The following is a 27,469-nucleotide window of genomic DNA, read 5'->3' on the forward strand; positions in this document are numbered from 1 at the left end:
AACTAAGGATGACTGCAATTTCCCTGTTCAATGTTTATCCATAACTAACTACTGCAGTCATAGCTGGCCTTTGAGAACAGATTTACAGACTTGAGAATTTAAGACAGTTATGTAAAGATTTAAACCTAAATACAACTTTTATTTGTCTGTTTTGGAAAAAATAGAGGGCAAATACCTCAATTTACAAGATAAACGTGATTGAAAGAGGTATATGGGAGCCAGGCATGGTGGAGTATGCCTGTAATCCCAGCAGTTTGGGAGGCTGAGGCAGGAGGAACACGTGTTCAAAGCCAGCCTCAACAATGGCTGGCACTAAGCAACCTGTCTCTAAATAAAATACAAAATAGGGCTGGGGATATGGCTCAGTGGTTGAGTGCCCCTGAATTCAATCCCAGTTATGCAAAAAGACAAAAGAGGTACAGGGGCTGCTGATGGGGATCAGTGGTATAGTATTTGCCTGGGTTCCACCCTCAGCATCCCCCTGCAAAAAAAAAAAAAGTAATAAAAATGATTTTGCTATGCAGTAAGTGAATAATAATGAATCCCATTAAAATCTCTTCTGATTAATCAAAGATTTAAAAAGTATAGTATTATGGCTGTAAAATCAACACTTCAACTCAGGATGTAGTATCACCACACCAAAAAAAAACAAAAACAAAAACAAAAAATAGGTTCTTCTGTCTCATGAGCTTAATGCAAAACCACTCTGCCATTTCCTTTTGAAACTAAAGGATATACCACTCCTACACAGGCATTATTTCAACATGAGGGAAAAAGGAATCCTCCAAATAGAAACAAGATCATAGCAAAAAGAGATTTGTTTGCTCTGCTCTGCTGAGTCTGTGCAAGATTCAAACCTAAAGCCTCTTTGCAAAAAATCCCATCTCTAATCTCTTATCTTGTCAGTTTCTGTCATAATGGACTATGGTAATTAATTTTCTTCTTCCAATTCTCTAATCATCTGTTATTATACCGAATCTATTTAAATTATTGGTTTCAAGGCTTTCCACCAAATCCTTCCTCCCTCATTCAATCAATTACCTTGCCTTGTTACAATCCAGCCTGTGTACTCCCAAGACAGCAAACCTGTGTGCTTCCAGCCTGGCCTATGCATGTAATCTTAGAGGCTCGGGAGGCTGAGACAGGAGGATTGAAGTTCAAAGCCAACCTCAACAACATAACAAGGCCCTAAGCAACTTTGTGAGACTGTCTGAAAATAAAAATAAATAAATAATTTTTAAAAGGGCTGGATTCAATACCTGGTACCAAAAAAACTGAAAATAAAAATCTATGTACTTCCATTCACCTGTAATCAGAACTTTGATAAGATCTATTTCTTTATCTCAGTACTGCCCTTCCCTGATACAATATCACAGACAAGTCAGTATGTATTTTACAAATATGGAAAAGTGTACAGTCTGTCTTTCCCAAGATTCCTGTCTTTCCTCCAACTCTGTAGATCACAAACTCCTTGAAGGCAAGGTCTACCACAAACAGACATACACATACACGCACACACGCACACTCACACACACATGCACACACACCTGCATGCCTGTATATGCTCACACACTTAAGTCTCCCAGAACCCAAGCAAGTGCCACATAAATGCTTGTGGTTGGCTGGGGATGTTGATAATAATGATGATGATAACTAGATGAGGCTTCTAAGTAGAACAGACTTCTAAGTAATGACTGCAATGAGGCAAGAATTTATGACACTCCTTATTAAAATTCTAACTGCATAACTAGACCTTAAGGTATATATTTTTCCCCTTTGGCGACACATACTGATTTACTCTCTCTAAAAATACCCTGGCAAAGAAATCTAAATCTCAAAGAACTGAGGAAGAAAATTTTCCACCAAACAGAAGAGACTAGTAAGAAACAAATCACAGCACCTTGGGAAGCCACAACATAGAGGTTTTTAACTCTGATGAGTCTCTAGTCTTTCAAAACAAAATGAGTTACAGTTTGTTAAGGGAGAAAAGTCCTTATGTCTGCAGCTTCTGACATCTTTCCCGCTGAAGTAGAAAGCAGTTATGGGATCAGCAGTGAACCCAGAGGAGAAATCTGGATCCTAGACACCCTCCTTCCACCACACAAAAGCCTGTGACTTAAGTGAAGCACACAGTTCAAGGAGGCCCCAGTGTCTTCATCTGTAAATTTCTTATGCCCCGTGCAGTCCCTAGATTTTATGATGCTCTGAATAAAAAAAAAAAAAAAAAGATGTACTTGCTTCAAACTTGGTTGACAGATGACAAAGCAAAAAGAAACAACACAATTATAGTGCTATAAAAGCAAGACAGTCCCCCCAAAAGCAAAAAAAAAAAAAAAAAAAAAAAAGGCAATCTCTGTAGGATTTAGTTCACAACATGAGAGCAATCACAGCCCTGTCAAACAGCTATAAAACACCAAAACCTGCTGTGTTGGGTAAGTCACTTAACCTCTTTGGGCCTCAGCTTCTGCAATCATCAAGTGGTCTTTCAGAATTAATACCACCCTCTGAGTCCACAAGCTTGAGATGGTTTTTGTATAAACCATGTAGTACTTTTATTGCTGCTATAATAATTTCTTTGTTAATCCTGTAATGCCTCATTCTATACCTTAAAATCATTTTACAGATGTAAATGACACTTAACATTTCACTCCTGTGTGGTTTTTCCATTCTCTTCCCTTGCTCTGGTTCTGCTATCATGTTCCTTACTCCTAATAATCAAGAGTTGACTGTATAATAATGAATTCTCCAATGCAACAAAAATGATAATTAGAATGCTGCTAAAGAGTAGAAGTTTTCAGGACTAGAATGCTGTTGATTCTCAGCAATCATCAGTGATTACAAATGTTTGAAACATTGAAAATAAAAATTCAGCAGAGAGCTACAGATAGGAAATAATAGTAAATTCAGTGAGATAAGACACAGGGCTAAATTTCAAATGTCTAATCATTAGAGAGAACTAGCTCATTATGAAACACAATTCACCACAAAGTATTATCCAATGGATATTCCTGTCTTGGACACTGTAAAAAAAAAAAAAAAAAAAAAAAAAGGAGATTATATGTAAAAGTCTATTCCAGCAGGGTACAGCTCAGTGGTAGAGCATACACAAGGCCCTGGGATCAATTCCCAGCAAACCCCCCAACACACCCACACACACAAAAAGCTTTTTGCACAATAGAGCCAAAATATAATCCATTTGTGCAAATTAGCTTGTGTAGTATGCTGACTCTAGCCACTCTAATTGCAAATAAATTTTAAATGTTCTGTCTCTGTTTCTAGCTTGATGTTTTCATTATGCTTCCCGATCATCAATGATAATGACACTGACTTTTAACAACACTGGAAGGTATGAATGGGTAAGACTGGGTGAAAATTTCTGCAAATGGTTGAGAAAAATCTACTATGGGCTAGAGACATTTTTTAGACATATTTATGAGACTGACTGATATAATCTCAAAATCGACAGGAATAGGATAGTAGATAAATGCACTATTGGGAAATTTAAAACCACAGATGGGTCCAGATAAGCTTAGTAATTTAGTAATTACTTCAGGCTTCAGTTTTAAGTTTCATCTGAAAGTCAAACTATAGAAACTACCGAAACTAGGAAACTAAAAATGGCAAGATATTTGGGAAAGCCATAAGCAACATCACTCACTAAACAGAGAGTTTCTGTGAATTTTCTAAAGCCAGGTCCAAATTTGGCAGAGAAGCAAAAAGAAGCAATGAAAGCAGAAGAGGAAAAAGGCCCAGTGTCTTTAGAAATGATGTGCTCTGCCGCCACCTAGTGGTGCCACCATGATTTCTAAACCCAAACAAGCACCTTAAGTCTCAGCATCTTGAGTCAGCACCGTGACTAAAGGTTTGATTAAGGCTTTTCCCCTTGAAGTCAGCACTAATTCAGTAATAAATTTGTGTGCTAAAAATGTCCTAAAACATGTGGATTTAGAATCTAAATTAGACAAAGCACATACAGGAAGAGAGAACACTTCATCCTGTAACAAACCAGAGAAGGCTTGTCACCAGCTGGCTAAAAAGATTAGCAGCTCTGAGAAAACTTAATTCTGGGTTTATAAAACTTAAAATGTTTTAACTTCTGAAATTAAAAATAAACAAGCACCAAGAATGTTCTTGGACAGGAATGCAAAACTAGCATGAATAATTGGAGGAGTCACCAAAAACAAAGAAAAATGTCAAAATGACATATTGGGGGGGGGGCTGGGGTTGTAGCTCAACGGTTAAGCACTTGCCTAGTATATGTGAGGTAATGGGTTTGATCCTCAGCACTGTATAAAAATAAATCAATCAATAAATAAAGGTATTGTGAAAAAAATGACACACTGGGGACAAATGAATAGAGAATAACAAACAATGGCAGAAATCAGAAAAGAATCCTGTTACCACAGTGGACATCAAGCTAAATGGAGATCAAGTCATATTGTATATTATAAAAAAGAACATCCTTCAATAGGAATATGGCAGGCTGTGGATGTAGCTCCGTGATAGTGTGCTTGACTAACTGTGCAGGGCCCTGGGTTCAATCCCCAGCACTGGGAAGAGAGAGAGGAAGAGAGAGAGAGAGAGAGAGAGAGAGAGAGAGAGAGAGAGAGAGAGAGAGAGAAACAAACCAGGAATATGACATAAGATAAGCTCATTATATTTAGGTAAACTATAGAAAACTTTATAAAAATCATAAAGGCGTGAATAATCCGAAGGAGATTAAAAAAAAAATGAAGACAATAAGTAAAGGAGAAAAATTCATATAGCTGCTAATAGGAGACTTTTTCTTCTTGTTCCCACATTCCCAGCTTAAGATGCTAACATTTACCAAAGGCTTATTATGGGTCAAGTAGTAGACCCAATTCTTGCCAAGATTCACCTCATTTCTCAAACAACCCTGTAAGAATGATACTGTAGGGGGTGGGGCTGTGGCTCAGTAGTAGAGTGCTTGCCTAGCACATGTGAGGCACTGGGTTCGATCCTCGGCACCCCATAAAAATAAATAAATAAAATAAAGGTATTGTATCCATCTACAACTAAAAAAGATTTTTTTAAAGAATGATACTGTATTATTCTCCCCATATTATAGATTCAACAACTGAGTTTTACAGTGTTAAAACCAAGATTGCTTCCAGAACAGATGGCAGGGCATTTCCCAGGCCAATTCACCCCCTTTACTAGAACTAATAGCTAAACTCTTATTTCCTAAGCAATATTTTTCCTGTTCTTTGGCAGATTATTCTCACATCTCAAAATCCTGAGATGACATCCTAAAAAGAAAGTACAAAAAGGGGGAGCACAGTGGGCCTCTTCCACCTAGATCATCTTAGGTGATAAGATGTGGAGACAGAGGGCCTTAGAAATCACATTTTTTTTTCCTTTTTCAAATGAAAGAACTGAGGCCTGGAGGAAAGAGGTCATACCCAAGGTCACACAGAAGAGCTCTACCTGGAAGCCAGATATTCAGACCCCAGCCTAAGGCTCTAGATGATTCTATGTAAGTGACACTTTGACCACGCACTGGGACTAGAGATGAGAAAGTGTGCTGACTTTTCTGAGCTCGGTTCTGACCAGGTTTGCCCCAAGAACTCCATCCTACCTGGCTGGCTTTCCTACTCTTGGGTCTGCTCATTCTTGATCTCAGAAGACCCGGATGTCCAAATTCACTTGATCCTTACATCTGCATAATTATGTTCCAACCCCCAGATGGTCCCACAGCTGCTTTGGTTCTTATTTTTGTTTTTTGAGTTTTTTTGTTTTGTTTTGTTTTTTATTCTTTAAAGAGATGAGGTCTCTGTTACCCAGGTTTCATTTTAGGCCAAAGGCAAGGAAACCCAAGTGAGAAAGATTCACTATGGAAAATGCCCATGTGATTCAAAAAGACAAACTAGACATTGATTCAATATAGTACGGGTTGTCAGTCTTATCCTTCACCCAGAAAAATATAAGCCCCTGGCAGTTTGGTTATTTCATTGCTTAGCTATATATAGTAATAGGATAATAGGACTCTGTATCAGCACAACAAGAAACTTATTTCAGAAGAAAGGCCAACATCTCCCTTTTTAACTGCTTCAATCCCATTCTGCCCTCCCAGAATTAACATCCCCCAAAATCTTAGGGAGTCAAGGAATTAAGATCTTAAAGAAAATAGCAGAGTTGGTCTTTTTGTCTTCTCCTTTTGAAGTTTCCTTCTGTTATGGACAACTTATGTCCATTTTTTTTATCTTGGAATAGCCCATTATGTTGATATTCAATCTGATTATAATTCCATTTGGGTATGTGAAAACAATTAGGATGCCAATCAACAGGAGAAGGCTTTGTTTTCAATATAAGATGGTATTAGAATCTCCCACAACTCAATTTTGAGAAATCTTTCATATCTGGTTCTTTTTGCTGATAGATTGAATTATTAGAGTAAAATTCCAGGCGAGATAAGAAGTAACATAACCGTTTAGCCTCCTGGCAAATTACATTCAGCACCCACTTTCTCAAAATGACAAATATCAAATCTTTCAAGTGGAAAAATCTTCCAAAGCACCAAGCCAATTGTGCAATGCAGCAAGTAGTGCAAGAAAGAGATCTTTCCCCCTATGTCTGCAGCAAAAAGTCTTATTACCATAAAGTAACATGACTCATAAGTACTACCACTGGTTCTGCAATTGAGTCCTTCTTGGAAGGCCACCAACATTTGACCTTAATAAAGCCAAAACTTCCACAAGTGCTATCTCTCTTTTTTATTTTCCAAAAAATGTACCTGCTATCTCCTTGCATCAGCACCTTGCCCAGTTAATATACAACATAAAAACAGGGCAGGGGAGTAAGACTAATGGCCTCTCTGAGTTCCCTCTATCATCATAAATCAAACTACTATTGCTTTTGAACAGAATATTCTAACAATGTTTACAAATGGGTGTTTCCTCTAGAATTTACAGTTTTGGGAGATGCAACCTGACAAATCACAATAGGAAGTACCCAAGGTGACCCAAGTCTCCTACTTTAGGCCAATTATAGTCTCTTCTCCCCTACACACTTTTTTTTATTCGGGCGCTATAGTTTAACATAATGATGGGATTTGTTGTTATATATTCATACATGTACACAATTTAACAATATAATTTGGCCAATATCACTCCAGGCTCCCTTTTTTCTATTGATCTCCCTTTGATTTTCATGAGCTCCCCTCTCCACCTCTCTTTTCCTTTTTCCTCTCTAGTTTCTACACATGAAAGAAATTATAGTCCCTTTTAATTCCTCCTCTCTGCCAGGCACTAAGCATTCTAAACCCCTTATAACAAATGTGCAGAGTCCGTACTATTAGTCCCATTTTATTGATGTAGAAACTGAGGGCCTGAGCACTTAAGCATCATGTCCAAGGAAATAGTGTCACTAGAATTCAAGCCCGGGTCTATTTCAAAGGCCAGGTATAGGATAAATCCAAATCAATATCTTACTGTGCATTCTGAGAGCTAAGAATAATTTTTATATTTTGTATTTTTTATATTTTATATATAAAAATATAGAAATGGTTAATGTAAAAAAATGGTTTTAAAAACCCAAAATATTTCATCATTGTGAAATTACACGGAATTCAATCAAATTTGTGTCCCTCAAGCTTGATGGCCATTGATTACATTTTGTCTAAGGTTGCATTATTAAAATAGTTTTATTGAAATGATTCATATACCCTTAAATGTCACCTTTTTAAATTGTACAATTCAACATTTTTAGCATATTTACAGAGTTGTGCAACCATCACCAGCCAATTTGAGATCATTTTCATAACCTCAAAAGGAAAACTCCTAGGGGTTGGGGTTGTGGCTCAGAGGTAGAGCGCTTGCCTAGCATGCATGAGGCACTGGGTTTGATCCTCAGCACCACATGAAAATAAAATAAAGGTGTTGTGTCCACCTACAACTAAAAAATATATGCTATAAAAAAGGGGGAGGGAACTCCTAGCTTTTAGCTACCATGGCTATGTCCCCATCCACTCTTCCTGTTCTAAGCAACTACTAATCTACAGTCTGTCTCTGCAAATATCCCATTTCTAGATTTGCATTATGAAAGGAATCATACAACATGTTCTTTTGTGACTGGTTTCTTTCACTTACATAATGTTTTCAAGGTCCATCCATGTTGTAGCATGTATTGATACAGCATTTTATTTTATTGTCAAATATTATTCCATCGTATTGATATACCATGTTTTATGTATCCATTCATCAGTTGATAGACATCTGAGCTGTTTCCACCTTTTGGCTATTGTGAGTTATGCTTCTGTACATGCACGAGTTTCTCTGGCATGGCTTCATTTCTCTTGGGTAGATATCTACGAGTGAAATTACTAGGTGATACAGTAACTCCATGTTCAATTGAAGAACTTCGAGACCATTTTCCAAAGTGGTTGCTTCTTCACATTCTGGCCAATACTATATGATTTTTTTATTCCAAACATCTTAGGGGTTAGCTCTATTATGGTAAAGTCCTCATTGTGTTTTTGATTTCCATTTTCCTACATATAGAGCATCTTTTCATGTGTTTTATTGGATATAATATCTTCCTTGAAGAACTGTGTATTTAGAACCATTGGCCATTTTTAAATTGGGTTATTTCTTTTTTATTATTAAATAATATTAAACTGTAAGGTTTGATTTTGTTTGTTTGTTTGAGCTACTGGAAATTGAACTCAGGGCTCGCATATGCTAAAGCATGATTTGTTTGAGATAAAACATAATTTGCACTGGGCGTGGTGGCGCACACCTGTAATCCCCGCCACTCAGGAGGCTGAGACAGGAGGATTGTAAATTAAAACAGCCCCAGCAACAGCAAGACGCTAAGCAACTCAGTGAAACCCCGTCTCTAAAAAAAAAAAAATACAAAATAGGGCTGGGGATGTGGCTTGGTGGTTGAGTGCCCTTGAGTTCCATTCTCAGTACAAAAAAAAAATATATATATATATATAAAATTTGCTACTGTATTCTTATTTAATGATGGCCATTGAAGTAAAAAGTTTTAATTTTGCTCAAGTCCAGTTTATCTATTTTTTCTTTTTATTGCTTATGCTTTTGCTGTCATATCTAAAAAAAAATATGTAAGCCAAATTCAAAGACATAAAGATGTATCCTTATGTTTTCTTCTAAAAGTTTTATAGTTTTAGCCAGTGTGGTGGCACAAAACTGTAATCCGAGCGGCTCAGCAGGCTGAAACAGGAGGATCACCAGTTCAAAACCAGCCTCAGCAAAATCGAGAGGCTAAGCAACTCAGTGAGACCCTGTCTCTAAATAAAACCCAAATTAGGGCTGGGGATGTGGCTCAGTGGTCGAGTGCCCTGGGTTCAATCCCCTATACCGTGCCCCCCCGCCAAAGAAAAAAGAGTTTCATAGTTTTAGCTCATACATTTATATCTTTGATTCATTATGAGCTAATGTTTTATACATGGCATAAAGGTGTAATTTCATTCTTTTGCATGAGGCTCTTCTGTTGTTTCAGGACCACTTACTTTCCCCCACTCTATGGTCTTGACACCCTTAGCAAGAAAACAATTGACAACAGACCAATGGATTTATTTCTGGACTCTCAATTGTGTTCCATTAATCTATATGCCTATCCTTACACCAGTACCACACTGTCTGGATTATGACAAATTTTTGGTAAATTTTGAATTTGGAAAATGTGAGTCTTCTTGCTTTGTTCTGTTTCAAGATTGCTTTTTAGCTACTCTGGGTTCCTTGAAATTCCATATGAATTTTAGAATTGGCTTGTCAATTTTTTAAAAATTTTGCATTAAATACGTAAATTATAATACTACCAACTTGACACTGAAAAGTGCCTGTAATCCCAGTTACTTGGGAGGCAGAGGAAGAAAGATCCCAAGTTTGAAGTCAAGCTAGGCAACTTAGTAAGACCCTGTCTCAAAATAAAATTTAAAACGCTGGAATGTAGCTTAGTGGTACAATGTTTGCCTGGCATGTGTGAAGCCCTGAGTTCAATGCCCAGGACCAAAAAAAAAAAAAAAAGTTTTTATAGTTTTAAAAGCTAAATTTTGCCCTTCTTTTGTTAAAAGTATTTCTAAGTATTTTGTACTTCTTGATGTTATTGTAATTTCACTTTCAGATTATTCATTGCAATTGTACAGAATCAACAACTAATTTTTTCATATTGATTTTTTAAGCCTTCAACCTTGCTGAACTCATTAGTTTTAATAGTTTTCCTGGATTTCTTACAGTCTTTCTACAGCATCATGTCATCTGTAAACACAGTTTTGCTTCTTCTTTTCCAGTTTGGGTACCATGTATTGAGTTTTCTTGCTAAGTACTTTAGTTAAAACCTCCAGTACAATGTTGAATAGAACTGGTAAGACTAGATATCTAAGCTGGGAATATAGCTTAGTGATAGGGGGCTTACCTAGCATGTGCAAGGCCCTAAGTCTGATTCCCAGGAATGAAGAAAAAAATGGATATCCTTGTCTTATTCCTGATTTTAGAGGATAAGCATACAGTCTTAAAAAAAAAATGAAAGGAAAAAAAACACACAAAAAGTATTGCACGCCTAAGACATGTGAGTATTAGACTCTAGCACTGTCTTTCATCATTAAATATGATGTTAGCTGTGGGTTCTTCATCGCTGCTGTTTATCAGGTTAAAGAAATTCCCTTCTATGGGCATAGTGGTGCACACCTGTCAACCCAGCAACTCAGGAGGCTGAGGCAGAAGTATTGCAAGTTCAAGACTAGCCTCAACAACTTAGCAAAGACCCTAAGCAATTTAGCAAGAACCTGTCTCAAAAAAATAAAAAGGTTCAGTGGTTAAGCATCCCTGGATTCAATCCAGGTACAAAAAAAAAAAAAAAAACTTCCCTTCTATTTGTTGAGTACATTATCATGAAAAACATGATAGATTCTGTCAAGTGCTTTTTCTGTGTCTACTAAGATGATCATGTTATTTTTACTTTTTATTTTACTGATGTATTATATTATTTACATTAATTGATTTCTCCAATGTTAAACCATCCTTGTAGTCATGAAATAAATTCCAGTTATTTGTGGTATATAATTCTTTTTATACATTGCTGGATTCAGTTTGCTAGGTCTTTTGTTGTTTAGTTTTGTTAGGATTTTATTTCCACATTCATAAGAGATTTCGGTCTATGGTTTTCTTGTGATGTACTTATCTGGTTTTGGTACTCACGTAAAGCCAGTCTCACATAATTATTTGAGCTGGGCACAGTGGCACCACAACTGCAATCCCAGCAACTTAAGAGGCTGAGGCAGGAGGATTGAAAGTTCAACGCCAGCCTCAGCAATTGAGCAAGGCCCTAAGCAATTTAGCAAGACGCTGTCTCAAAATAAAAAATGAAAAGGGCTGGGGATGTGGCACAGTGGTTAGCACCCCTGGATTCAATCACTGATACCAAAAAAATAAAATAAATTTATTTGAGAAGTGCTTGCTCCAACTCAATGTTTTTAAAGAGTTTGTGAAAAACTGTACTACTTCTTCCTGAACTGTTTTGTAGATTTCAGTGGTCAAGCTAGATGAGTCTCTAAAGAGTAGACCCTGAAATTTTCTTTGTAGGTAGCTTTTTGTTACTAATTCAAATTCTTCATTTGTTATTGGTATATTCAGATGGTCTCCTTTTTAAATTATTTTTTTAAGTTGGAGATGCAACACCTTCATTTATTTGTTTGTTTATTTATTTTTATGTGGTACTAAGGATCAAACCCAGTGCCTCACATGTGCCAGGCAAGCACTTTACCACTAAGTCACAACCCAGCCCCTGTTCTCTCTTCTTGAGTCAATTTTGGCAGTTTCTTTCTTTCAAGGAATCTATTTCAGCTGTCTATTATTTATCATCAACTGCAGTTCTATTTCTTCTGTTTCATGTCTTTTGTTGTTGTTGTTCCTCTATACCTCCATTACTCCTTGATCTTTTTTTTTTAATATTTATTTTTAGGTGTAGATGAACACAACACAATGCCTTTGTTTTTTTATGTGGTGCTGAGGAATGAACCCGGGTCCCGCCTGTGCTAGGCAAGTGCTCTACCACTGAGCCACTATCCCAGCTCCACTCCTTGATCTTACTTTAAGTGAATATTTTTAATAAAACATTTAAAATTTTCAATGATTATTTCACTATATTTTAAATTTTTTTGTAGTTGTTCTAGCATTTACAATATAATCCAAACTTATCAGAGTCAACTTCAGATTTACACTAGTTTAGTTTCACCAACATATAAAACATTACACCTAGCTGGGCACTGTGGCAAACATCTATAATCCCAGCAACTTGGGAGGCCAAGATAGGAGGATCACAAGTTTGAGGCCAGACTCAGTAACTTAGCAAGACCCTCAGAAAATTAGTGAGACCCTGTCTCATAAATAAAAAATAAAATAAAAAGGGCTGGGAATGTAGCTCAATGGTAAAGCATGCCTGGATTCAATCCATGGTACCAAAAAGAATAAAAAAAAAATTATACTTCTGTAAAATTCCATTCCCTTTCCCCTTTTGAAGGGTATTATTGTTGAACATCTATACAGTACAACTATTAAATTTACATACCCAATAATTCATTGTCATAATTATTGCCTCACCATCTATCTATAGCCATTTCCTTAGTCCATTGATATCTCTGCTCACACCCACTTCTTTTGTGTTGTTACTGGCAAATATATTACAGGTGCATTACATTTCTACCCATTATAAGCCAATAGTACATTATGTACATTTATTTTATATAATTGTTTCTTAAATCCAGTTAAGAGAAGAAAGCAGGAAGATATGCATTTCTATTTTTTTAAATATCTTTATTTTGTTTATTTATTTATTATGTGGTACTGGGGATCAAACCCAGTACCTCACACATGCTAAGCAAGCGCTCAACCACTGAGCCACAACCTCAGCCCTGCATTTATATTCTTTTATAATTATAATGATTACCCTTACCAATGCTATTTTTATCTATGAATTTAAATTACTGTCTGAGGTCATTTGCTTTCAGCCTGAAGAATTCCCTTAACATTTTCTTGCAAGGCAGGTCTTTGAACAAAAAACATTCTCTCAGTTTTTAAACAAAAAACTGTTAAGACTTCATTTCACCTTCATTTTGAGATGTCCTTTTCCTCCATATCCAGCTTCTGTATGGATCATCTGTAGACACATGATTTTCAGTTGATAGGATTTTTCTTCTGTCAGCTGTTAAAATTACTAGGCTCCCCTCTAATGAGTCTGTTTTTCTCTTTACACGTTCCAGTTTTTCTTCTTGTCTTTGACTTCCAGCATTTTTACTAGATGTATCTTTTTGTGGATCTCTTTGAATTTATCCTACTCAGAGTTCATTGAGCTTTCTGGCTTTCCAAATGTATAGTTATTATTTTTAAAAAACTGGAGAATAGGAGTTTGTAATGAGGTTGCGGCTCAGTGGTAGAGCTCTTGCCTAGCATGTGTGAGGCACTGGGTTCAATCCTCAGCACCACATAAAAAATAAATAAATAAAATAAAAGGTGTGTGTCCATCTACAACTAAAAATATATAGATGTTTAAAAAAAAAAACTGGAGAATAGTGGGCACAGTGGTACATGCCTCTAATCCCAGAGGCTCAGGAGACTGAGGCAGGAGGATCATGAGTTCAGAGTGAACCTCAGCAAAAGTGAGGTGCTAAGCAATTCAGTGAGCCCCTGTCTCTAAATAAAATACAAAATAGAGCAGGGATGTGGCTCAGTGGTTGAGTGCCCCTGAGTTAAAAATAATAAAAAATAATAAAAAATAAAACCTGGAGAATTAGATAAACTCCATGCTTATATAAATACATCAAAGTATACTCTACTGTCACGTATAACTAAAAAGAACAAATAAAAATTTTAAAAATTGGAGACATTTCAGCCATAGTTTGTTCAAATATTTTTCTGCTCCTTTTTCTCTTCCTGCTGCTCTCGTTATGCACTCACTGTTGTGCTTAATGATCTCCCACATTTCTAGAGGTTCTGCTCATTTATCTTCATTATTTTCTTTTCCCCACATGTCAACTTGCATAATCTCTATTAATCTATTTTCAAATTCACTAATTCTTTCTTCTGCCAATTCAAATTTACTATTGAGTTCCTCTAGTGAATTTTTTATTCCAGTTATTGTACTTTCAACTCCAGAATTTTCATTTGGCTCTCTTTTATAATTCCTATCTTTTTGCTACTAATTCTCCATTTGATGCAACAGAATCATAATTTCCTTTACTTCTTTGTCATCATGCTTCCCTTTAGTCCTGTGAACACATTTATAATGACTTGGAGGGGTTAGTTTTTGTTTTCTAGTACCCAAGAGTGAACCAGGGGCACTCAACCAGTGAGCCACATCTCCAGCCCTTTTTACATTTTAGTTTTGAGACAGGGTCTTCCTAAATTGCTTAGGACCTCACTAAGTTGGCAAGGCTGCTTTGAACTCGTGATCCTCCTGCCTCAGCCTACTGAGCTTCTGGGATTACAGGTGTGCACTACCATACTCACCCCTATAATGACTTATTTGAAGACTTTTTTGTTAAATCTAGCCTCCATTCACTCTCACAGGCAATTTCTATTGCCAGATTCTTTCCACTGTATAAGTCTTACTTTCTTGTTTCTTTGTATGACTCATAATTTTTGGTTGGAAATTGGACATTTCAGATAATATACTGCAACAACTCCAGGGACTGGAACGCCCTCTCCAGACCTTATTATTTGTTTGTCTATTAGTTCAATGACTGGCTAGATTATTTTAACAAAATCTATTTCACCCACATAGCATTAAGGAGGTGTAGCTTTGGGTTCCCAAAGCTTTAGGTTCACCCATAGTCCCTTTGGTATGACAGTGGCTTTAGAAGGGCTCTCTTCTCTCCTTCCCATGACTACATTCATTGTGGCTTATTGATCTATTATTTTCAACAATGCCCCGAGGAATAACTTATTATACATACTAATCCTAGCAAACTATGATTGTTTTGAGGGAACTGTTTCTGAGGTCAATATTTGATATTTGTTCTAACCCCAGGAGGGCTCCTCCCCTTTGTCTTGTTTCCTTATTATTTCCTGCAAAATGAAACACTTTCTGTCTAAGCTATATCAATATTAAATTCACAAATTTCCTCCCAATTGCTCTTTTTTTTTGAATGTTCAAGATTGGGTTGGCAAAGACTGAATGTTGTTTCTGATATGAGGATGCTAATCCATAATGGGGATGGGCAAGGGGAGCATGGGAAGAATGGAGGAACTTTAGATAGGGCAAAGGGGAGGGAGGGGAAGAGAACGGGCATGGGGGTAGGAAAGATGGTGGAATGAGATGGACATCATTACCCTAAGTACATGTATAAAGACACGAATGGTGGGACTCTACTTTGTGAACAGCCAGAAACATGAAAAATTGTGCTGTATTTGTGTACTATGAATTGAAATACATTCTACTGTCATATATAACAAATCAGACTAAATAAATTAATTTAAAAAAATGGGTTAGGATGAGGCAAAGGAAAAAGGTGAGTGTGAAGCTTAGAGTTAGGATTAGAGTTTTGGGGGCTGGGGTTGTAGCTCAGTGATAGAGCTCTTGCCTGGCACATGTAAGGCACTGGGTTCGATCCTCAGCACCACATAAAAAGAAATAAATAAAATAAAGATATTGTGCCCACCTATGACAACAAAAATTAAAAATAAAAGAATGAAGGTTTGAGATTTAGAAATGGGATTGGTGTTAGGTGTCAGGATAAGTGGTCTGGGGTGAGGGTGAAGGTGAGTGGTGGTCAGGGTGGTGACGGGTTTGAGTTAAGTTTTGGGTTGATTTGGGGTTAGAAAGTTATTTGGGAATCATGGCTGTGTTAGAGAAGAGGTTGGTGCTGGGAATTTCATTTTGTGGTTTTTTTTAGTGATTAGGGCATAAAATATAGTGAAAAGGCTCATGTTAAATATGAATAATTTGGGTTGAGGTTGTACTAAGCCACAAATCTCTAGGAATTAGGGAGGCAGGCTGGGGAGGGACCTTAGCTGAGAACTCTCCACTTAGGAAACGGGGCCTCAACTGCTTGTCCTTATCTATGTTCTCTTTTCCCTATATGTACTCCAGATCCATTCCAAAGTTCAACTACCTTCATCCACGGCATTTTTCTTTCTTTTTTTAACTTCTAATTTTTTTATTTGTTCTAATTAGTTAGTTATGCATGACAGTGAAATGCATTTTGACATATTGTACACCAGTGGAACACAACTTCTCATTCTTCTGGCTGTACATGGTGCAGAGTCACTCCAGTAGTGTAATCACATATGTATATAGGGTAATAATGTCTGTCTCATTCTACCATCCTCCTATCCCACAGCTCCTCCCCTCTGCACAAACCATAATTCCTTCATTATTCTATCCCCCAGCCCCACTATGGATCAGCATCAGATTATCAGAGAAAACATTCGGCTTTTGATTTTGGGGGAGTGGCTTATTTCACTTAGCATGATATTCTATAGTTCCATCTATTTACCTGCAAATGCCATAATTTCATTCTTCTTTCAGGCTGAGTAATATTCCATCATATATATATATCACATTTTCTTTATCCATTCATCTGTTGAAGGGCATCTAGGTTGGTTCCATAGTTTAGCTGTTGTGAATTGTGCAGCATTTTCTTCCACTTGCCACCCACCATTTGCCACCCAGACATTCACCTACACCCACTGCCCTGTCTGCCCAACCTGTGATGCTTGCAGAACTTCAAATTTTCCCACTATTTTCAAGTGTGTATAAACTGCTCCACACTGCTTTGCAGATGAAGTTACTTCCTTTGGGTTTTTGGTTGGTTGGTTGGTTTGGTTTTGGTGCTAGGGACTGGACCCAAGGCTCCCTGCAGGCACTCTACCACTAAGCTATATCCCAACCAGGAGCTCTCTGTTTTAATGCCAGCTTCTACTCTCAGCCAAAATCCCTGAGCCAGGGATCTGGGGATGGGGAAGGGGCCCATGGCAAGCTTCTCTGTGAGTGATATCCCTGACTCTAGGACTAAGTACTTCATGGAGGGGGACAGGTGGGGACACACTAGCTCAAGGTCTCAGCTTGCCTATCCTGCTGTGGAACCACCCCCTCATAATCCAGGATGGAGACAAAAGCAGTTAGGGCTGAAGTTATTTCAATATGCCAAGCCCTGTTCCACAAATAGGGACTAAGTGAAAGAAGGGAGCCCCATCTCTGAGATGCAATCACCCAGGACTTAGCCTCAGCAACAAATAGGTCTGGTTAAGATGAGAAACAGTGAAGTTCTAAGTAAAGAGTAATCTTGGTCCAAACACCACTGCCTCTCACCTTTCTTACCAAATTTTCATACTTTTTTCTTGAATAAATATATCACCATTTGCTGTTTTACCTTTGGACATTTCCAAAGGGTTTAAATAGTTGTTAATAATTTTCACCAGTTTTGCAAGAAAATGGGTCAATGGCGCTCCTTAACACCATCATGCTGGAATTCCAATCAGGTCTAAGGCTGCTTTTGTGTATAACAACAGAATTGAAGAGCTGAGTAAATCCAGCAGAAATCCTATGGCCTGCAAAGTTGAGAAGCTTGACTATGTGGCCCTACTATACGGAAAAAGTCTGCCAACCCCTGACTTAAGTTACTGCTGCCAATGCTACTGATCCATGAACCAAACTGAGTAGTAAAGACTCAAATTACTTAGTCCAAAATCTACCAAGCACAGTGGTGCACGCCTGTAATCCCAGCCTCTCACAGGCTGAGGCAGGAGGATTGGGAGTTGAAAGCCAGCCTCAGTAGCATAGTGAGACTCAGAGAAACCCTGTCTCAAAATCAAATATAAAAAATGGGCTGGGAATATGGCTCAGTGGTTAAGCACCCCTGGGTGCAAGCTCTGGTACCAAAAAAAAAAAAAAAAAAAAAAAAAAAAAAAAACAATCTTTGTGGTATTTTGTAGATACAGGCAAAATACCAGTGTTTTTTCTATGCCCCCAACAATAAACACAGAAGATTTATGTGACCTCTGATCACCAAGAAGTATGTAAGAGCCAGGCATGGTGGTGCACACCTGTAATCCCAGTGACTCAGGAGTCTAAGACAGGAGAAGCACAAGTTTGAGGCCAGCCTCAGCAACTTAGTAAGGCCCTGTCTCAATATAAAAAATAAAAAGGCCTGGAGATGTAGCTCAAAGGTTAAGTGCCCCTGGATTCAATCCCCAGTACCAGAGAGAGAGAGAGAGAGAGAGAGAGAGAGAGAGAGAGAGAGAGAGAGAGAGAGAGGGGGAGAGGGAGAGAGAGGGAGGGAGGGAGGGAGGTAGGTAGGTGTGTGGTGTGTGTTTGTCGGGATTTCCCTCATGAGTAACTAATCAATTAGTCAATTCTTTTCTGCAGCAGACACCAGCTGGATGTCCTCTAATTCAATTCGATCCTGATATTGTTTACCTAGAGAACTCAATCTAGAGGCAATTCAGATCCCACAGGTTGAGGTCTCAGTCCCACAGACTGTCTCCCCCATAGTAGCCAATCACTTGCCCCTGAATTTTTTTGTTTGTTTGTTTTTGGTACTGGGGATTGAACTCAAGGACACTCAAAAACTGAGCCACATCCCTGCCCTATTTTGTATTTTATTTAGAGACAGTCTCACTGAGTTGCTTAGCCCGCCTCGCTTTTGCTAAGACTGGCTTTGAATTCGTGATCCTCCTGCCTCAGCCTCCTGAGATGCTGGGATTACAGGTGTTCACCACTGCTCCTGGCCCCAGGATGTTCTACCTGTGCTTCAGACCAATCAGATATAAATCAGAGTTCACACCACCTCTCTTTGGGGTGTACTTCACCAATCTCTGGGAAACATTTATGTTTACCTATTTATTAAAAAGGATATTGTAAGGGCAACAGATGAAAAAACACAAGACATGTGGGAAGAGGCACAGAGCTTCCATGCCCTTTCCTAGGTAGGACACCACCTCCTAGGAACCCCTTGCAGCTTCAGCTGGAAGCTGAAGATTTGGAAGCTCTATACATCCTGTTCTTTTAGGGGGTTATGGAGGCTTCATTACACAAGAATGATTAATTACATCTTTAGCCAAATACCTTTAGCCCCTCTCCCCTCCTCCAGGTTAGGTGGAGCTGAAAAACTCCAACCCTCTAATGGTTTCTTGGTCTTTCTTGTGATCAGCTCCTATCAAGATAGGAGCTACCTAGTCAATTCATTACCATACAAAAAGCCACTTATCACTTCAGAGATTCCAAAGATTTTAGTTGTGGTATGCCAGGAAATCAGACCAAATACATATTCTACAATGTTACAGGTACCTGCCTCACTGAGTTATTGTGAAGGTTAAAGTATGAATGTCAGCGGTGGCAAACACCCATAATCCCAGCAATTCAGGAGGCTGAGGCAGGAGGATCACAAATTCAAAGCCAACCTCAACAATTTAGCAAGGCCCTAAACAACCCAGCTACATCCTCTCTCAAAATTAAAAAATAAAAAGGGCTGGGCATGTGACATGTGATTCAGTGGTTAAGCCCTTGGGTTTAATCTCCAGTACAAAAAAAAAAAAGTGAGTACCTGACCCTTCAACAAAGTGATAGTTGTTATATCAGGCTGGACACTGTATGGAAAGTATTAGGTACTCTCTCTTAAAGAGCTTTTTGAGCTTTTTGTTTGTTTGCTGGTTTTGCCCTACGGTAGTCCCAGGCTAAATAGTTTGAGGCAGGATGATTACAAATTCAAGACCAGCCTCAGCAATTTAGTGAGGCCCTAAGTAACTTAGTGATACCTTGTTTCAATTAAAAAAAAAAAAAAAAGGCTGGGGATGTAGCTCAGTAGTAAAGCGCCCCGGTTAAGTTTCCAATACAAAATTATATATATATATATATATATATATATAAAATCTTTTCCAGTTTGGAAAAGGGAGCAAGTATAGACTTTCCAATAACGAAGTTTTAACTTTTAATACCTGGGATCTATAACATTACCTGGGGTGGGGACAACTCCCTTGAGTTTAAGTTAAAACCTGACACTGTAAACCAGAATTCTCTACCACGGAAGCTTCCAGCCTCCACCAATAACAATGAATGAAAATAACCCTTAGAAATGCTAAACCCCAAGCGAAAGAGCCCCAAGCGAAAAAGCAGTAATTAGCTTTAACTTGTGGATTTGGGCCTGTATGGCCCCTTCCGGTTCTCACGGTCTCTATCAATGCCAGAGGAGAATAAAACAGAATCCCTCAAGCTTCCATCTCGACTGTCACCGCGACCCGGGCTCCCCAGTAGGTGCCGGATGCGGGGACTCAGCGGGGCTCCCTTCGCCTCAGCCCGTCGGGGCTACTGGCCAGTTACCTCGCAATTGAACTCCATCTCGGCGTCCATGGTGACGATCCGCACTGTGAACGTCTTGGGCTGCTTCCTCTTGAGCGAGCTGAAGCTCATGCGGGAAGCGATGGCCCCGGCCATGGCGCGGGGCTCAGGCCTGGGACCCTCGCGCCCCAAAGCCTGTGCTCTGGACCTGTTAGCCCCCCTGGAGGAGTTGCACAGGCCTCAGGGCCACCATGGTGGCCGGCTGGCCGGCCCAAGAGCGAGCTGGGTTGCGTGGGTCCCCAGCGGCCAGCATGGGCCGCGAGGACCCTGCCCCCAGAGCGAAAAAGGGGAGTTGGGGGGCAGGCCCTGACGGCGACAAGGGGCAGACGCTAGCAGGAGTCGACGGGGCGGGCGAGGCCCGACACTCCGAGACTGGGGTCGGGGACGCCGGGCACGCCCGGGAACAAGAATCCTAGACAGCGGCCGCCCAGACCCGGCGCGCCTCTGGGCTGCCGACGGGGGTCGCGGGGCCGCGCCGCAGCAGGGCACGCACGCGCGCGCGTGGCTGTCACCGTCCTCGCTCCGCGCGCCCGCGAGAAGCGTACCCGGCCCGCAGCTCCCAGCCTGCTCCCCGCCCCGCCCTCAGGCCTCCCCGAACGCTACACACGTCTCAACCTAACTCGTCAGTTCTTTCCCAGACGCCTTGATTGGTTGAGAACTCCAAAGAAAACAGGACTTTAACTTCGTCCCGCCTCTTTTAGGGCGACTCCACCAATTGGAAGTTTAACTCTGCCGGGAGGTGCTGACCTATGCTCAGCGTTGAGTGGCTACAGCAGCAGTCACTCCGAACGCTTTTGTTCCTAGAGGGCCCGCCTACTCTAGCAAGACTGGTTGAGACGGCGGAACGCTGCGCGCCTTTCCCGGGAACCCAGGTAGAGACTAGTCCCTGCGGCTCTGGAATGAGTCGCTCCCAGATCAAAGAGATACTGCGGTCCAACAAAGTATGCGCCGTAAGCGGCGCCCCAAGGGAGCGCGTTTCTGACACCCGGCGAATATTTCTATGTAGCACTTAACGACTTACTCACTTCTATGTTTGTCAAACTTTTACAACCCTTCTGGAGGCCTAGTAGGTTGCCGGCCCTTTCCCGCCTGATCCTTCTGCTTCTCTGTAAAAGAATTACAGTTGCCAAAGGGGAGTAATGACTGTATCTACTTCATGGAGCAGATGAATTTAAGAGTGTTTAGTTACATATAAAGCCTTAGAGCAGAAACTGGCACATACTAGGTTGAATTCTATTAAATTGCTCTGTTTGTAGAACAAAAAGGGTGGGAAGGCTGGCGGGGTGGCGCACACCTGTAATCCCGGCCGCTCTGGAGGAGGCTGGGATTACAGGAGACAGGAGTATCTCAAATTCGAAGCCAGACTCAGCAACTAACGCAAGCCCGAACAACTTATTGAGACTCCATCTCAAAAATAAATAAAACAAATAAAAAGGGCTGGGGATGTAGATAAAGCCCCCTGAGTTCAATTCCCAGTTTAAAAAAAAAAAAAAGTGGGGGACGGGAAATGAAAATATATATCATGAGGACCGCAAATTCAAAGCCAGCCTCGCAATTTAGCGAGGCCCTAGGTAACATAGTGAGACCCTGTCTCAAAAAAAAGGGGGGTGGGGTGGGGGTGGGAAGGGGGGCTAGGGATGTGGCTCAATGGTTAAGCACTTCTGGGTTCAATTCCTGGTTTAAAAAAAAAAAAAAAGAAGTGTATTTCATGTTACACCCTGTATGATTTGTTTTTAACCATGTGCAAGTGTATTTTTCAACGTCATCAACGGATATAACGTGAATAAGAAGGGTATGCTTTTCTATATTTTTTTTTAAAATGTTTTTTTAATTTTTAGATAGAATCTTGCTATGTTTTCCAGGCTAACCCAGAACTCCTTGGCTCAAGTGATCCTTCTGCCTCAGTTTCCTGAGTATCTGAGATTACATCCTTGGACCACTAGACTCAGCTTTAATTCAATTTTAAAACAGCTTTTAGTGGTGGAACAGAGACAACTTGCATGTGTTCTGACTGAATTGTAACACTCCAGAAGTGTTAGTTGTGGTAGCATCATCCTTACTCTATAGATGAAGAAATTGAGGCTCAGCATAATAGAGTCTCTTGCAGACTATCACCTAGAATAGGAGGCAAAGTTAGGGTTCAAACCCAGGTCTACCCCACCAGAGCCTGCTGATATTACCCACTGTGCTGCCCTGATTGAGGCTTCTAAATTCTTCCATCTGCAGCTTTAAGACACCGTCAACCTCAGTTCTGCACCCCCGCAGTGCCAGGAAGCACCAGTCAGGACCCCAGGAATCATTTACTGGCATACCCAATGGAGGCTGCTATTGCAAAACTTTATGTCCTTCATACCACTAGCAAATTCCTGCCACCAAACTGCTCAGGGAACTATGGACTTAGTTAGGACTTGGTAGGAGTGTCTTCATTTTCATGCCTTCAATTTTTCCCTGCAGGTAGGAGAACCAGGCTGAATTCTCCTCTGGGCTCCCCACGGGGAAGAAAAATCAGGTCTTTTAACCCAGGGCCAAGGAGGCTGTCAGAAAATAAGTGAATTTGAGAAACCACTGAGTAGCAGCAAAAAAAAAAAAAAAAAAAAAGTGGATCAAACAGCAGGGGCTAAGAAACATCAGTGACCAGTAACCACTCATTTTTATGGAAGACTAAGTGCTAGTTGCTGAGCTAATTGGCAAAACATACCCAATTCAAAATTCCTGGAGGACGTCCAGGAAGGTTCTGGATCTCATAAAGGAGGGCCAAGAATAAAAATAGATATGATGAAAAATCATATTGATATTTAAAATTCCCTTTACAAAGAATAAAAAATACATAATAGTTACCAGGTAGAGACTGAAGAATAATTTTGGGGGTGGGGATTACTTATTTATTTTATGTATGTGTGTTGATTTTTTTTTTTTTTTGACAGGCTCTCATTATGCGGCCCAGGCTGCCTTTGAACTCCTAGGCTCAAGTGATCCTTCTCATGAATAATTCAGGTTGAGCACATCAAAATCTGATACAGATACCACATAATAAATATCTCTGGAATGAATGAGGGAAAGATGTGAGGAAATGGTTACAGTCTCAGCTGTGGTCTGGACAATATTAATAGTGATCATATATAATTGCTTACCATACAAAACCCTGTGAAGTAGCTAGGCATGATGGAGCACGCCTATAATCCCAGCGGCTCGAGAGGCTAAAGCAGGAAGATCACAGATTCAAAGCCAGCATCAGCAATTTAGCAAGGCCCTGAGCAACTTACCAAGACCTGTCTCGAAAAAAAAAAAAAAAAAAAAAGGGCTGAGGCTGTGGCTAAGTGGTTAAGCACCCTTGAGTTCAATCCCTGGTACAAAAAAAAAAAAAATGTGAAGTGTTCTGCATGCTTTAAAAATCCTATTGGCATGATGGTGCACATCTGTAATCCCAGTTACCCAGAAATCCCTTACTGACACACCTAGTTGAGCTACTGCTGTGGAGGATGAGACAGGAGGATTTAAAGTTTGAGGATAGCCTGGGCAACTTAGACCTTGTCTCAAAATAAAAACAAAACAGGTTAGGATTTAGCTCAGTAGCAGAGTGCTTGCCTAACATGTGAGATCCTGAGTTCCATCACCTAGTGCTAGGGTGTAGCAGGGGATGATTTTTGGATATTATCAGTTTATATGTCAAGAAACTAGATAAGGCTGAAATAAAGTCATTTACCCAAAATTGTAATTTGGGTAAATTATGATTATAGTTATGTCGCAGTTTGTATCTAGGACTAGTTTAATCCATATCTCACCTGATTTACATTTTGTTCCTCCAATCTTCAGAAGCTCAGGGATTCTCAAAGGTGATCTCTGTCCCATAGGTGACATTTGGCCATGTCTAAAGACTGTTTTGATGGTCACAACTGGATGTTCCTGCCTTCTACAGATAAAAGCTAGATGTGCCATTACAACCTAAAATGCACATGATACCACCACACAAACAACAAAGACCTATCCAGATCAAAGTGACAATAAAGCCAAAGTAAAAACAAACAAACAAAAAAAAACCCTGCTACAGAGCAATAATTCTTCCATCTTTTAAAGTCAGAAACAATGGAACCAAAGTACCTCACTCCTCAAGGGAGTACATATATATAAACAATTTTGCATGTTTTAGGGGGTTCATGGAAAGACCCATCCAAAGCATGTCTATGAACTCCAGTGTATTAGTCAGTTTTCAGTTACTGTAACAAAATACCATAGGTAATCAATTTCTGATAAATTAGGGCAGAGGGAATGTAGTGGAGTAAAGCTATTCGCCTTATGACCAGGATGTAAGAGAAGATAGAGGAGGAATGAGAGGGTCCCATTTCCCTCTTCAAAGGCATGTTCCTAATGACCAGAAGACTTCCCGTTAGGCCCTACCTATTAAACAGTTCCACTACTTTCCAAATGCTTCAGGCTGGAGACTAAGCCTTTGTATATTTCTTTGTTGTTGGTTTCGTTTTGTTTTTGCAGTGCTGGGGTCAAATCCAGGGCTTCGCAAATCTAGACAAGTACTCCACTGCTTCATACTCCCCTAGCGCAGGGACTAAGCCTTTAGCATAAAGGCCTTGGGAGGACATTGAAGATCCAAATGTAGCACCCAGATTAAATCAACTCATCATACAAATGCCATGAGTGAATTTTAGATTGTGATTCCTCTGCCAAAAACTGCCCTTTCATTCTTTCATTTCTGGCTACTTTCAGAATTACTTTCACTACACGTTGGCATGAAGCCAGCATCCTGCACCACAACTGTCATAAGTAACAGCCCCAGGGAGTTCTGACTGTCTTTATAGTAGAGATTTAGCTGACAGTTTCATTCAGCCTCCTTTCAGTGGAGACTCATGAGAAAAAAAAAGACTTTATGCACCAGCACTTCTATCTTTCATCTAATCCAGGTCTGGGGCTGTGACTTAGTGGCAGATCGCTTGCCTAGCACGTGCGAGGCCCTGGGTTCAATCCTCAGCACCACACAAAAAATAAATAAATAAAGGCTAAAGTAATCCACATGCATTATAAAAAAGATACAGAGGGCTGTTGTTGTAGCTCAGTGGTAGAGCACCTGCCCAGCATGTGTGAGGCACTGGGTTCAATCCTCAGCATCAAATAAAAATAAGTAAAATAGAGGTGTTGTGTTCATCTACAACTAAAAAATTTAATAAATAAATTATTTTTAAAAAATAAAGATATTAGTCTGGGGGTGTAACTCAGAGGTAGAGTACAGACTCAGCATTTGTGGGTTCCATGTCTAGCAACAAAAAAATAAGAAGAAACTGAAAACTATATTACTCTAAAATTATCAGCAATGATTCACAGCCTTGTATAATCCACTATTTTTTTTTTTTTTTGGTACTGGGGATTGAACCCTGGAGCACTCAACCACTAAGCCACATCCCCAGTCCCTTTTAATATTTTATTTAGAGATAGAATCTCACTAATTTGCTGAAGCTACCTTTGAACTTGAGATTCTCCTGCCTCAGCCTCCCTAGCCTCTGGGATTACAGGTTTGTACCACCATACCCAGGTATAATCCACTATCTTGAGAAGGGGAAAGACCTATAAATATGAGAGGGTACTTCTTGTGATTTTGTTACTTTACATGACAAAAGGGATTTTTGTAGATATAATGCTTAATTTGATGAGTTAACAGAAAAGGCCTAGCCTAGGTGGGACTGACCTAATCAGGTGAGCTCTTTTTTTTTTTTTTTTTAAAGCGGAGTAATCACTTGGATTACATGCATTTGCCACCATGCCCAATGTGGTTTGTATCTTTTTTTTTTTTTTTTAAGAGAGAGAGAATTTTTTAGTATTTATTTTTTTTAGTTTTCGGTGGACACAACATCTTTGTTTGTATGTGGTGCTGAGGATCGAACCTGGGCCGCACACATGCCAGGCGAGCGTGCTACCGCTTGAGCCACATCCCCAGCCCTCAGGTGAGCTCTTAAAGAAAGTCTAGAAATGGGAATGGAAGAAGCCAGAGAGTTGCACTCCTGCCCAGCTTGGTGGTGCATGCCTGTAGTCCCAGCAACTCAAGAGGCTGAGACAGGAAGATGGAAAGCTTAAGGCCAGCCTCAGCAATGTAGTGAAGCCCTAAGCAATTTAGAGAGACCCTGTCTCAAAAAATAAAAAGGGCTGGGGATGTGACTCAGTGATTGAGTGCCTCTGAGTTCAATCTCCTCCTGTACCCCCCCCCCCAGAAATAAAAGCAGGGGGGGATTGGGGCAGGGGCATGCACTTCCATCTGCTTGTAAATCACTTATCACATAACAAGGAATTCTGTGGCCTCTGGGTATCAAGAATGGTCCCTGGTCAACAACTAAAAAAAGAAGGGATCTCAGTCCTGCAACCAGAGGCAGCTCAAATGTCAATAAGCAGATGAGAACTGCAGTATGGCTGATACCTTGACTGCAACTTCGTGAAACTCTGAACCGAAAATCATGCAGAACTAAGCCTGGACCTGAACTCCAGACCTATGGATACTGTGAGATAATAAATACATGTTGTTTTAAACCACTATATTTGTAGCAATTTGTTACACAGCAATAGAAAACTGAAGCTGGGTGCAGTAATAGCACAAGCTGTGATGTGGGAGGCTGAGGCAGGAGGATCTAAAGTTCAAAGCCAGCCTTAGCAATTTAGCCAGGCTCTGAGCAACTTAACAAAACACTGTCTCAAAATTTTAAAAAAATGAAAAAAGGGGCTGGTGATAACCACTTTGGCTCAGTGGTTAAGCATCCCTGAGTTCAATTCCCAGTACCACCCTCCCCAGAATTAAAAAGATTGGGGATTTAGTCAGTGGTAGACTGCTTGCCTAGCATGTGCAAGGTGCGGGGTTCCATCCCTGATACTGAAAAAGAAGAAAAAAAAGCAAGCAAATGACATGAAACACTACCATTAACTGAAGACCTGACTGAAATTTCAAGAACTTTTCCATTACTATCTTTTTTCTATTCCTGGATCCCATCCAGGATCCCACATAGCATTAATTTCTCCTTAGTCTGCAGTCTGTAATTGTTCCTCAGTCTTTGCTTGTTTTTCATGACCTTGACACTTGTTTGAAGAGGGTACTTGGCCAAGCATCTCTCAGTGTGGGTCTGTCTTATGTTTGCTGATATTCTGCATATATTTTTGTAAGCTG

General features: G+C 39.8%; 1 protein-coding gene across 3 annotated transcripts in view; it reads right to left on the bottom strand.

Moving 5' to 3' along the window:
- Nucleotides 1–20,894, bottom strand: part of Nf2 (NF2, moesin-ezrin-radixin like (MERLIN) tumor suppressor) — an 86,182-nt gene extending 65,288 nt beyond the window's left edge. For 2 of the 3 annotated variants that reach the window (XM_026413323.2, XM_026413324.2), the window contains exon 1: nucleotides 20,299–20,893. In XM_026413323.2, the coding sequence (XP_026269108.1) occupies nucleotides 20,299–20,412 (114 nt within the window). In that variant the 5' untranslated portion in view covers nucleotides 20,413–20,893. Of the gene's footprint in view, nucleotides 1–20,298 lie in introns of all 3 variants that reach the window. The other variant, XM_026413327.2, reaches the window with a different exon arrangement.
- Nucleotides 20,895–27,469: the final 6,575 nt, after the last annotated feature.

The sequence above is a fragment of the Urocitellus parryii genome, chromosome 3 (genome assembly GCF_045843805.1).
Source record: "Urocitellus parryii isolate mUroPar1 chromosome 3, mUroPar1.hap1, whole genome shotgun sequence".
In the NCBI taxonomy this organism is placed as follows: Eukaryota; Metazoa; Chordata; class Mammalia; order Rodentia; family Sciuridae; genus Urocitellus; species Urocitellus parryii.